Genomic DNA, 13,321 nt, shown 5'->3' on the forward strand with positions numbered 1-13,321 from the left:
AACGAAGAAGTGCCCCCATCATGCTTTTCCTAGTATCCTCAATTCAGTGGTTGAGTTTCACTTCAATTCCTCGACCATAATGATCATAATTAATTATAATATTAGAAAATGAGACAAATTTCTAGATTCACAAATACTTATTACATATTTTCTTTAAAAATAATTAAAATTCCTTACCACGAAAAACAATCTAAAAGAATGAAAAAATTTAAATAAACTAAAAAATTCCTCCATAAATGTCAAATAAATCAAGTATTATTAGTTTTTTAAACACTTGCACGGGCCTACACCAGTTTTGCTAATTTCATTGCATCCAATTCTCATCCTTACGTACCCGAACATGGCCCTGGCCTAGGCTTCATAATATGCTGTACAATTAAGTCCGGGATGTGTCGATTCCTAGTAAAAAATCGGACCTCAGCAGGCAGAAATGGGAGAAAGATTTCGACTTCAAGAGGCAATGGAAGAGGAACCTTGTAGGAGATTCCTGAGCGACAGGCTTGGTCTTATCCTAAGGACCGTCTTTCACTTCGAGTTCAGACTTCCCGATCGGTTCCTTGATGGAATCTATGGTCCTGGCATCAACGTGACAAATGATTTGGGAGGGAAATAGATATTCAAAAAACCCACTACGCCACCACTACACACTATAGAGAGAGAAAAAAAAAATCCTCTAGTATCGTTGTCCCCTTTTCACACTACATTGCCGATTCCACCGCCTTACCTATCTATCGACTCAGACTTGAGTACATCATACCTTTGCGGTGTCAGTTTCTCTTCTGGCGGGGCAGCAAGTGATGTGCCCAAGATTGGGCTCCAAGACGAGGTCAAATTTAGCTTGGGTCCTATCACGCATTCTAAGGCCAAGAAGCTTGATGCAACTCGCCCCCGGCCCATTACCATATTTAAGTGCATGGAGATAGGTGGTTAAACACCTGATCAAGTGAAGTAGATGGCTCTTTAATTGCTTACCTACATTTTAGCCGAATTTCCTTCAAATACTGGTGGTTGCAACAAGGTGGATGGAAAGTTAATGCCTGTAGACTCTTGTTCAACCATTTTCATTTAAACTTTATCTTTCCCAAGCATGGAAACTAATTGTCTTTACTTTCCATTGCTATCATTATGTTTGAGTGGTTGTAAGAGCACTATATAAGCTCTATTCTGATCAATGAGAATGATGAATTTTATGAATGAAATTATCTAGAGTATTTCTCTCTTTTTCTTATCTGAACAAGTTCTTTATTTAGTAGCTAAAAACCAAATACTTATCGTTCATCCTTGAGCGTGACAAATCAAAACGACTTTTCTTACTCGTGGCGAGTTAACTTATCAAGTGAGTTTAGTTGGTTCTACCCTCCACCCTTCTTTCTTATCCATTTCTAGTCCGTGAGCCCATCAACAATCTTCAATATCACGTCGAATCCACTTAATGTACAGAAAACGTCTTTTATGATCAATCTCAGAATTGTATGATCAAAAATATATATATGCCACACTACTAGCGTAACGTAATTAAAGCCTATTCAAACATTTTGGTAAAACTATCATTTGCAGATGCAATCAAGTACCTCTGTGGCAGCAAGTGGAATACTACCTGAAGGTGCATGAACACCTTATGAAGCGACTAGGATCTGCCCATGCTTAGAAGCATCTGTCAAAGTCTCTGTTCTTCATTGTGATCGGAAGCAACGACATCCTTGACTACTCCCAATCCATCGATCAAAATAAACCCTCAAAAAACTATGTCAACCAGATGACCACCTTGCTCAAAGCCAAGTTAAAGGTACATGATATTGCCAATGATGCATGATGCTACTAGACACATCATAGCTGGACTACACATTGATGGACTTTTTACTGAGCAGATACTACATACTCACGGCACACGTAAATTTATGGTGGGGGGACTGCCTCCGGTGGGGTGCTGCCCAGAGCAGAGGATTCAGAACAAGACCAGAGGCTGCAAGGAGGACACATACCTGGACTGTCATGTACAACGAGGCCCTGGAATCAATGTCACAGGAGCTGAAGTCAGAGCCGAAAGACATGAGCTACCCCTGCAGCCACACTTATCCTCTCATACATGATTTCATCCAAGATCCTGCTTCTAATGGTACGGCGTCCTTTCCTTAGCCAAATGCCAAGCTTTTTCACTTCATCATCATTTTTTATACTTTGAGAATGCCTTCGAGTTTCTCACTCTTGGTGGTCTTTCAGGGTTTAAGGAGGTGAAAGCGGCCTGTTGTGGGCTAGGCGACCTCATTGCCCAATTCCCGTGCCTGCCAACTTCAACACATTGCTCCAACAGGACAGACCACTTGTTCTGGGATCTATACCATCCCACTGAAGCAGCCAGCCGACGGTTCATAGACAATGTCTTTGATGGCCCTCCACAGTACACTTCCCCAGTAAATGTACGGCAGCTAATTGCCCTTTAAGTTAAGCAACAGACTAATATTCATCACGTCTAAGATTGTGTTGTTGTAAAGTGGAGATGCAAAACTCAATAAATGTCGGTCTTACTGAAGTTCATGCACTAAACATTCCTAGATCTGGGCGCTGTGTCTGAACTAATTAAATGCCGTACTTCCCAACTTCCCAGAAAAGGAAAAGCTTCCTTATTTTCTTCTAAGAGGAAGAATAAAAGAAAATATCTAACCACCACTGGAAGCGGCTGCTACTAGTCCCCTACATCAGGCAGTAGTATATCCATCATCCAATCCTTGACAAATACACATACGAATCTCGAGAGCAGAACGTATATTGTTGCCAAAGAAAAGAATTACTTCATGCCTCGGATATTATGATAATAATATTTCCTCAAAGAAGCTTCTGAGGTCACCGTGAATTGTATCGAATGCCAGCATCTTCTCCAATGCATTCTGCATAAAACTCAGAAGTCGGATCATTTTTGACATGGGGGAATTATGTATCACACTCACGCATGTCTTATTACAACAATTACCTTGTATTGCTGATCTTGAGCAAATATTCTCTCATTGTGCACTCGATCAATGGTCTGATTGTTTCCAGGGCTACCTAGAATCGATGCAGCTCTGTCAATCACTTCCTTCGGAAGACCTGCACAAGCAAAGCATCAAATTAACTTTTCGAGGAAACCACTGATCCAGAAGAGATGCAGCAACGAAATGCATGGCAGCCAGGAATATACAAGTCATAGGAGCAAGCTTAGAAACCTAATACTCTACAAATGCCAAAAATGAAATGAATACAAGGTCACTTCATATTCCATCTTATTTGCACCATCTTTTATAAAGTAAAGAAGCCTTACTGAGAAATTCCATCTTTTCCAAACTGTACGCTCAAAGACACATTCATGACATCTTAAACCATATACACAATGCGCTTTAGTTCCATATTTTAATAAGCATGGCTGATAGTTTGCCTGAAAGAGTTCTACTAGAAAGAGCTCTTATGATGAAAGTACCATCTCATGACAGTTGAAAAACAACACGGCTTCATTAGTAAATTCTGCAGATCATTGTCTTCTCCGAGCACCTAAGTAATCCTCTTGTTAAAATTTCTGGACAAGGCATGGCACAAATATTTCTCATTTTAAGCGACAAATTTCTCATTTTCACAGCTTAAGAGAGTTTAGAAGTATACCAGCGAGGAGTGCACAATGGAGACCTGGAGAAAGTATAACTTAGACGTGAGTTTCCTGATAAAGCATTATGAAATGCATCTCAACACTAAGCATACATATCTGTGCTTACCATAGCTCAGAAGCGTGTATCCAGGAACTAGCCTGAACAAAGAATGGCAATCTTGTCAAAGGAGGATCCTTCAATGTCGAAAGCTCAATTATCTCTATCTGAATGGTGAAACTAAAAACTTCTGATTGCTACTTCATGCGATCAAGAACAGAGGTAAGTTATACCGGTAAAGAAATACAATGTCCTCAATATCTGCTGAAGCATCTTCAGGCCTTAGCACACTCATGGTGTAGAACTTGATCTTCTCCGACTGACGTTGTCATGAAAAATAGATATGTGACCTCCAAAAGAAGAAACAGCAGCTGCAGATGACTGAAAGGCATCTCATACCTTCAGCAAATAGCTCTCATCAAGTAATTCAGTCAGGTGAGTGCAAACCAAAACCTGGAATACGCCACAGAACATAATAAAATTTGATTCACGCTTCAATCTCTATAGAGAATGTACAGAAGGTCTACTTCTGAGTGTGATGACTTGGCTATTATTTATATTTGCAGATGATTGACAATTAGGTAATCATAGTTCATGATCTGGTTGAGAATAGGTTTGTCAGTACAATCTGCAGGGATAGGCTTCTCTCATTCCACAAATTGCAGTTGTTATCCTCTTTTATATGGGCTTGCTACTAACTTCTCAAGGACGATACAATTGATAAATGTAGAATTGATTCAAGAGAAACATGATTATGACATTCAAACCAAACCTTTGGGGGTTGATCGTGCATGACAAAGTAATTTATTGCTCCACCAAGCAGGCCAACTCCATCTAAAGGCGAGTATTCAGAGCAACAATTAGAAATAAAACATATCCACGTTTCTATTGGTTTAAGTCGAGACTTACCAACCTTCATTTAGAGTGCCTTTCCCGAATTCATCTAGCAGACATAATGATCTTGAAGTTGCGTGCCTGTGTAGTTTAGATGAAGTAACAGGAACAACTAGATTATGTGAAATTTAATTCTCAAATATTGGAGAACCCTCCAGACCCAACTAGTTTCCACTTTCGAATATCTACACTGGACCATGAGCAGCGAACATAAGGATAATCAAAGGCACGCATAGGACATACTAAGAGCAATAACAACAATATATATAACAATAAAATAAATTGACAAAGAGTACTCATCCCATCTTGACGTGCCTTAGCATCATGCCTACTTGATGAAGATCAATCATGAAGGTTGATTGTTCTGCAGTCATGAGTTTGCTCCCCATTGCACAAAATATCCTGTTTAGCTTCATATGTTACCAAACTTCAACATAAGCGTGGCCTGTACCATAGCTTTGGTATCAGAGTAAGTAGTACAACCTATCAGTCAAACCCACAGTTGCAGCATCTGCCGGTACAAAACTTCCAATATGTGCAAGGAAGACAATGAGAGCAACCTGGAAGAGATATTTTAATCAAAGTGAAAAGATGCTCCCGAGGGTACTATGTAGCCATTCAAGTAATTTTTATGCATGAAACTCCATAGTTGAAATTAGCGGGGAAAAAACTCCAATAACATTTTATGGTTGGGTAGACCTATTAATGACCAAAGAAAACAGCAACTGCCCAAGACTATGCTTGCAGACTAGACAAGACTGTCACAGGCATATAATGTAATTATAGAAACTCGCATCCACACAACTAGAAGTTTATTTGCCCACTGCAGGGCTTAAATTAATAATTTAATCTAGAAAGAAACTTGGGAGCTCAATGTAAAGTACTGGAAGTATTAATAAAAAAGATGGAATGGAAAAACAGGTAACCAAGAAACTATGTTTCAATTTTTGCTTCTTAAAGGGATATCGCTGACCTGCTTTATGTAGATACTTTTGCCAGAGTAATTGGGACCGGTGATTATATTTATCCGTTCTGAATCCAGCAAGATTGGATTAGACTTGGTCAAAGGAACTCAGACAATGGCATGACAGAGTACATCGTATAATTCCAGTTACCATCTCTAACAATAGTTGTATCATTTGGAATGAAAGTGTCAACTGTCATTTCCTGCAAAACATGCCTGGAAATGTGACATAACCACTTGTTATAAATCATGCTTCCAATGTTACATAAAGTTTTTCTGAAGAATTGCGTGGCATATTGACAGTCCATACCTTCCGTTTTGTATATCAAGCAGATTTTCATCGGTCAGTGTGGGCCTCACATAATTGTTCTGACGAACAACCAATGCCAGTGACAAGTAGCTTAAACAAGAAGTTAATACAGTCAGCATCATTAGACTTAATATGTTCACACATATCAATGGGATTAGCTCTCATAATAAGGACAAAATATTTCAGGTGACTAAACAGAGCACCAAGCAAATGCGCGCAAGAAAGAACAGTGGGGGGAGTAGCTGAATGGTCCTTACCAATCAAGTTCAGCAGCAAAATTCACAGCCTCAAGCAGATTTGCTGAGAATACAAGTATATGTGATACCAAGTCTCTCATAATTGCCCGTTCCATATCTTCTCATTCATGAATTTTGTGAAAGAAAAATCCATAAGTGTTCACATATTATAGAGAAACTTCAGAGATGAAAGTACTTCAAAATACGGACCCAAAATTTTGTGATAAATGTCTCCAAGAAGGGCATCTAATTCTCGTGTCTTGGCAGTGTGGTAGAAGAACCTTTCTGTATCTCCATCTGTGTCAGAGAACTGCATTTGCATATGATCCATATTTTAAGTACATGCAGAATATATACACAAAAGCATCTCAGTATCGCATCATTATAGTTTCAAGAACACATTTACTTACAGCAAATTCAAAATCTTGAACCCTTCCAAGTGTCACATCAAGTTTTTCTTCAAAAGCACACATCAGATATCCTGAAGATAAAACAACAGAATCAGTGGGACTAACCAAATGCGTTTGTTAAAGATGCATTCCAAATCTAAGGCTTGAAAATTTCGTAGGTATCACTCTTACAAAATGGAGACAAAAAAAGAAGGCTGGAAAAGAAAAGGTGACAGAAAATAATAAAAGGAAAAAAAAAAGTTGTGTTATCTAGAACCATATTCGAACACTTGTGTAGCTGTAGAGTTTGTCTAGTTCAAAAGCTGATCAGATGGAAACTCTTCAAAGCAAGTTGCAGCCGAGCTTCTTACAACAAATGGGAAATATGTACTTCAGCAGAGAGAGAGAGAGAGAGAGAGAGAGAGAGATAAAAATAAACAAACTAACAGGCCTTCATGGATGATCATGCAGACTCTCTCAGGTGCTAATCAGATGTCATGAAAGCAACAACTTATGATGAAAAATGTTAACATAAACCCAGCACTAACCAAAATAATGAATAAGATTACCTATTTGTTGGATATATACAATACAAGGAGCAGGCTTCTCCTTCCACAGGTCTGGAAGATGGGAAAGTTCCATTGAAGAAACCTGAAAAGAACTAATCAAATTAGAAGAAGTTTGTAAGTGTCCAACCTCAATTTTGCGAATGAAAATCTGGACTACTGAGCACCTGTTCCAAAAACTCTGGCAATTCCTCATATATTTGCCTCAGTTCATCTAACTGCACAAAATATGTGAAGTTTTAAGGGCTATGAAGAGACTTAAATCTGCATATTGGGATGTGAAGTGAGCTCATCCTACTCTTATCATGGTAGCTGAACCCTAGTCAATGAAAATGTAGATAATAGTTAATGTCATCATTTACCTCTGGCTCACCTCATCACAGAAGCTCTCCTTTACCATTGTCTCATAACCTTTCTCTTTAGTTCTTCTTTCATCAATAACACCAATCACCTAAAAAAGGTATGGAAGTTGAGAAAAAGGCAGGAATAATTTCAAAAGGAAGAAAGAACCTATTCACTACTTATACATGAAGCAGGGGTATTTTAAGAAAAGAATTGGAGAACCAAAGAAGTATCCAAACTTCTATAGTGCAAAGTAATAGAGCTAACATAACTTAGAAAACTTATACAAATGAATGGGATCTATCAAATGGAGAAATATCACAAAAAAGGCGGACTTTTAAATTCTGAGTCATAAGTGATGAAAATTCCATGCACTCGTGTGGAATTGCATGGTATTAGGGTGTCTAAGGTCCTAGTAGTTGATTTAACCTATGCAATGAATCCATAAAATTCGCCTTGAATCATTAGGTGTACAAAAATAAGGAGCTGTATTTAATAAATGAAATGAAATTCTCAGAGAGTTGATAATTTTCTTAGAAAGTCCTTTTCTTTTTCTAGCTAACTAAGAATCAAAAATCTAGAATTTCCTACAGAAGGCCATGAGAATCTATTTTAAGTGCTTTAAAATATATTAACTACTCAAAAGTGAAAGAGTAAAGCATTTTAATCTTTTATTGGGAGAAAACTATGGAAATTGTTCCACTAAAAACTCTGATGTCACTTGAGACAAAGCTGATTAAAAAGAAAAACCTTAATGATGAAGATTCTGCATGATACTAGCATAAAAGAAAATGAAACATAAAGGCACTCTGATGGCTGCAATGATGATCACACAGTTGAGGGAAAGAAAAATGACAAACCAATTCATAGACATAAGCGAGCTCTGTGCCAAGGACTGAACTAGCCTGCATAAATTATCCCAAATCAAAAGATGCAGCTATTGAGAGGCACAATGATAAAGAAACGGCATATTTATGCATTGTTAAATGAGAGTTTAAGTAGATTACTACCTTGTCAATGATGTCCAAATTCAAAAACTTTGCGTACTCCTGAAGATCGTCAGTAGTGCCTACTTCAAATATCTTGTTCACATGCAAGAGTGAAGAAATGCTCTAAAGGAGATGTTGAATAGAGTGTCAAAACAGTATCAAATACCAACCTTTAAGTTTATAGTACAAGATAATGAATAAAAACACACACACAAACACGTGCCCATGCGTGTACGAACACACAAAAGATAAGGATCCTTGAGACAACATTTGGAACAGGAAGAATATTGTCAGGTTTTTTAATTTCAAGGACCAAATGCAGTAGTTCATGAAATCCATGCCCCCGCATTCAAATTGAGGGGACCATACAATCGCAAATAAAATAAGATTAAATTGACAGGTATAATGTATTATTGAAAAAAGAACACGAGGAGTAGTCTGCTTCGCATCCAATAGGAATACACGTTCCTGTGATTAATAGTAACATGGGAAGAAGATAGTCCGATTGAGAGAATGAATGAGGTTACCTTCAGAAAAGCTGACCAATCAGTGCAAGTGCATGTGGAGCTTGGAGAGTTGAATTTCTTCATATGAGGGGACAAAAATAAAAGTGCTCCAATTATCTAAGGTCTCATGAATGCTTTGTTAGCAAAATTACTGCACAATGCTGAAAGAAACCTGAAAATCCTACCTAAGGGGAAATCTCAGTTTTAAAGGGACTCTTCTAAACAGAGATTGTCATATTTTGTAATGTATATTTCATTGATTTCCGTAAGAACACTGGAAGGTACACTTAGCAGGGTCACCATAGAATGTAGGCAAAATTCCAATGCCCTACAAGTTCACAAAAGAAAAAATTGGTTGACATAGGAAAGAATTTACTGTACCTTAAGGATATGGGGAATGTCCTTAACAGACTTTAAAGTTTCACGTAGAGAATTCAGGAGCTCTTCAGAACGAAGGAAGAATGATATCTTAATCCAGTTAATGGAACAGCCACTACTAATTTTAGATATAAAATAACAAGCATCAACAAAAGTAGCAGTAACATCTAAATGAATTTGGCGAACGTCTTCGATAAGCACCTGCAAGTGTTTTCAGAAACTAAGAAAATCCAAGTTTTCAGTTCCTTAAATGAACCCTCAGTCACATAGTGCAGGGAAAGGCAGTAATCTCACTATGATATCAATATGGAGTCTATGGCTTGCATGTCCTGATTTGAAATTCTGTAGTAACATAAAGTATTACTCACAGGATACAGTATCAAGACGACCATTCAAACTTTCGAGATCCAGTATAGGCCTCAGGAACCAGCTTCTGACATGTTCAAAAATGGTTTTGTTAAAGAAGCTAGAGGATGCTTTCAACAAAGGAATCCCAAATATCTTGAGCCAAACTTACCTCAGGAGACGTCGCCCCATTGTTGTCAAACACTAGGTTTAGAACAGAATTAGTCAAACATGCAGAGAGACTCAGTTGGTGAAATAATTAAAGTAAATTCTGCAAACCTTATTCATCATGCCGAAAACAGAGAACCTGTCATAAGAGATATCAGCACAGATACTTTGCAAGAAAAATGATCCAGCATACAGCTTGACATTTACCCCTCTTTCGCTCTTCCGATACCCATATGACTGGGATGTTTATCTATCTGAAATATCTGCAGTGCTTCATAAGCCGCTCCATCAAGTTTGAGAAAATTGTTTCTAACAAGGGCATTAAGGAATTCCAAGCTTATAAAGTAACATGCTATATTTTGTAGAGGACAGGGATGAGCAAGAGAAAGTTAGCATAGGCAAACAATAGATTTGGGAACAGTACAAATATGTTATTTGTAACTAACTGGATACAGTGAAATCTCAATCACAGAATCAACAGAGATGGATGCATTCCCACACTCCTTATGTTCAAGGGTATCAACAATCAGTTCATTCTCCAATATCGCTAGAAGGCCTCCACTTGCTCGAACTTCAACATCACTTCCCATATCCATCATAGAATTCAACTAATAGTTAAAAAGGAGCTTCATTTAGATCATAATTATTGTGAATATACCAGCAAGGCAGATACATAGTTGCCTGAGGATATGGGTTGAATAATTTCTAGTGTAACGAAAGTTAATTTACTCATGGAAGGCTCATTGAGAGCTAATTAAGTGTCTCTGCAGGCAGTTTGTTTGTGACAAAAAAATAAAATAAAATTCCACAGTACAGTAAACCAGAAAATCATAATAATACAAATACCGAAGATGAAATCCATGACAAATTGATGAAAAGATTCCCAAAATATAAACTCATACACTTTCTTGATTCATCAATTTGACCTGACTCATCAATGTCATATTAAAAGCATATTGACAGCATAAGATACTGTTATATAGATGCAAGTTAGAATTCTAGTTTCGAGGACAAACTATACCAGTAAAATGGAGGTGCAGCTGATGAGTACACCATGGCTCAAGAAGTGTAAATGATAAAATATAAATCTGGAACCTACGCAGCTATAATATCATACTTAAATGGAAGAGGGATGTTCCATTTTTGACTCACATAGCTGATCCTTTCCTTGATATTTAACCCATCATCCATCCCTGTTACTCGAAGGTATACCAATCTGAAAGGTTTTTGGGAAAACAAAGATTGCTTAATTTAGCTATATATATCACAAAAGAGCAGAATTGGAATGATGAAGTGTGACATAATGAAGCAGGATCCAAAATATGAATGTTTGATGGAAGAACAAAAAGCAATCTATGTTGCAATTTTAGTCGATTGATGTTCTCTGGAAATCGCATGGAACCTTTCTATCAAAAACGTAAATGCAATTGTTCATTACAAAACTCACAGACAGCAAGCAAAGCTTGTGAATGATGAGTTAGCCATGCAATGAGACAATTATCACAATAGACAGTGACCACCTTTCAGGATTTTCAGAAGCTTAATTAACCATAAAAATTTAATGCTCATAAACTCCCTGATCAGATCTGCGGGAGATAACTTTTCAGCATGTCAAAAGAGAAGAGAGATAGCTACTATTTGTTTTGAGCTGCTCATTCACAACAAATGGGAACAACCTAATATGAGAAATTGTAGTGGGTATCTTCTGTCTTTTCATACCTGTGCCATGCTTGTTCATAGCTAAATAGTGAACTTTTTACGAGCTTCACAGGAGGAGCCTCCTCGCTGGTTCCATCTGCACCTTGCCAAAGAGTAAGCAATATCACAATCTGAGTAAACCGCAACTTATTATAAGAAATTTGGCAGGCCTTCAATCACATTATGATAATTTCAAGGGAAAGTAGGACCTCACCGCTTCTCTCTAAAGCAGCTAAGAATGGTTCTTCACTCTTGGTGCTTGTATATATTACGAGGGGCTTGGCTTGGTATTTAACTGGGAAAGTAGGAAATAGAATATGAACAATTTATCTCTATACATCACATGAGCTCAAATGCAAGTGTACTTTAATTAATCTGCAGGAAGTAATGGGGGACTCCATCGACCGAGAATGTTCATTCCAAAGCCACATAGATGGGCGACCATATACACAAGTCATTTAAGAAGCTTGGGCACCCATAAGTCAATAATTCCTCATGCTGCTAAGAATATAAACACGGTACCGTGCAACATATAGGGTAAATTCAAAAGAGACACATACCGAGATCAATCATGGGAAAATCCGATGTCCTATCTTCCCAAACTTCCAGCACATTAAGTTGGCGAATGCTGGAGTCGTAATATGCAACTCCAATGCTGGAAGGAACGATTCGGACTTTTAATATAGACATTAATCAGTACAAAATTACGTACCGAGAATAAAATTGCCGCGAGGAATGAATTTTTTGCTGCAATTTGAAGAATAACCTTACTCTGTTTCCAGCCTCAACTAGCACAAATAAGATGCAAGTAACGTGAAGAAAAAGAAACTCACCGGTGACCTTGGAGGATGCACGCCATATAAACCTGCAATTGTGAAGGGAAAACCGCATTGCCGTAAGACAGAGGTGTTTATCCCGATAATCGCACCGACTCTGAACACGGAACGACAAATTTCTCAAGATAATTACGAGAGAGAGAGAACCCATAACAGATGACAAATTGAAGAAGAAGAAGAAGAAGAAGAAGTAGTTAAATAGACTGAGTAGGCGATCAACCTGAGGCTTGGCTTCGGTTTCGTCCACTTCCTCCATTTCCGAGAAGACCGGGGAGATCAAATGCTATGCAAGCTCCGTGTGCGCGGTGAGCTCGAGAGAGTGAGGCGGGAAGGCAGCGAGAGAGGAGAGGAGAGGAGCGATATTGCAAAACTGAGGATTTATATACGATTCCATTTCCTCCCGCGGGAGAAGAAGGCGAGCCGAGGCATATGTTCCTGAAATATAAATAATAAATAATTAAAAAATAATAATAATAGTCCTCCAGAAATGGAATTACAATGGGCTCGATCTATCGGCTACATGCCCATTTAAGCCCATGGAAGATGGGCCCGTAAAGCCCATTGCAGCGCAAGGCATTTTCGTTTCCTTTTTCTTTTTTTTTCCCGGATGAAAATAATACGGAGATAATTGATTCCGTAAGAAAATGCCAATAAAAATCTATGGTAGATAACATGACATAACATAAGAAATTACGGATAAATAAAATTACATTAAGTGAGTCCACCAAAAATAAAAAAAAGTACGTTAGTTTCACATTTTGGGTCCAACAATTAATATAGGTCATATCCCTATTTGGTAAAAATTACTTGAGATTTTCTTCCGTTAAGCACTGATTTCATCATCTTAACAAATCGAGTTTTTGATATTTATTGAATCCTCCGGATTATAATTTTATCTTGGGTGCGGCTGTATTTGACTAAAATTATTTCTTCACTCGGTTTTGAATTTTGTTTAAAAATTTTCTTCTCCAAACCAAACACAGCCAGCGATTTTCGATCAAAATGGACATTTTTTTTGTAAGTTTCAGT

The 13,321-nt window shown here is 37.8% G+C and overlaps 1 protein-coding gene and 1 pseudogene across 10 annotated transcripts; one reads left to right on the top strand and one right to left on the bottom strand.

Annotated features, from left to right (window-relative positions):
• The first annotated feature begins 1,519 nt into the window (after positions 1-1,519).
• On the top strand, positions 1,520-2,530 carry LOC116214444 (annotated as a pseudogene).
• Positions 2,499-12,711, bottom strand: LOC116213997 (DNA mismatch repair protein MSH5). Of its 10 annotated transcripts, none has more exons than XR_004158214.1 (35): positions 12,513-12,711; positions 12,290-12,321; positions 12,017-12,111; positions 11,671-11,751; positions 11,478-11,553; positions 10,911-10,974; positions 10,212-10,366; positions 9,966-10,067; positions 9,870-9,897; positions 9,763-9,794; positions 9,621-9,678; positions 9,249-9,335; positions 8,889-8,984; positions 8,383-8,484; positions 8,233-8,277; positions 7,404-7,481; positions 7,198-7,248; positions 7,034-7,115; positions 6,486-6,556; positions 6,286-6,385; positions 6,097-6,193; positions 5,840-5,929; positions 5,681-5,745; positions 5,539-5,597; positions 5,049-5,125; positions 4,881-4,967; positions 4,585-4,646; positions 4,444-4,505; positions 4,071-4,124; positions 3,905-3,990; positions 3,741-3,772; positions 3,631-3,654; positions 3,452-3,522; positions 2,969-3,084; positions 2,502-2,885 (listed from the first exon to the last, which is right to left on the bottom strand). XR_004158214.1 is itself a non-coding variant. In XM_031549201.1 (34 exons), exons 1-34 carry the CDS (start codon positions 12,546-12,548, stop codon positions 2,805-2,807), a joined length of 2,394 nt encoding a protein of 797 aa, XP_031405061.1. In that variant the 5' UTR covers positions 12,549-12,711; the 3' UTR covers positions 2,499-2,804. The 10 variants fall into 10 exon arrangements, 7 of the variants coding, with proteins under 7 accessions (XP_031405061.1, XP_031405059.1, XP_031405058.1 ...); XR_004158213.1 differs by having other exon boundaries at positions 3,452-3,547; XM_031549201.1 differs by lacking the exon at positions 3,452-3,522 and having other exon boundaries at positions 2,499-2,885; positions 8,383-8,454; positions 8,889-8,945.
• Positions 12,712-13,321: the final 610 nt, after the last annotated feature.

Source organism: Punica granatum, chromosome 7, assembly GCF_007655135.1.
Source record: "Punica granatum isolate Tunisia-2019 chromosome 7, ASM765513v2, whole genome shotgun sequence".
NCBI classification, from domain to species: domain Eukaryota; kingdom Viridiplantae; phylum Streptophyta; class Magnoliopsida; order Myrtales; family Lythraceae; genus Punica; species Punica granatum.

Excerpts from the sequence above, each read along its gene's own strand:
- LOC116213997 (XM_031549197.1), bottom strand. The coding sequence starts at position 12,548 with ATGGAGGAAGTGGACGAAACCGAAGCCAAGCCTCAG. Across the intron at positions 8,278-8,382 it reads ATTTGGACATCATTGACAAG|GCTAGTTCAGTCCTTGGCAC; the intron begins GTAGTAATCTAC and ends TAATTTATGCAG. Across the intron at positions 4,968-5,048 it reads ACTGTGGGTTTGACTGATAG|GATATTTTGTGCAATGGGGA; the intron begins GTTGTACTACTT and ends GAAGCTAAACAG.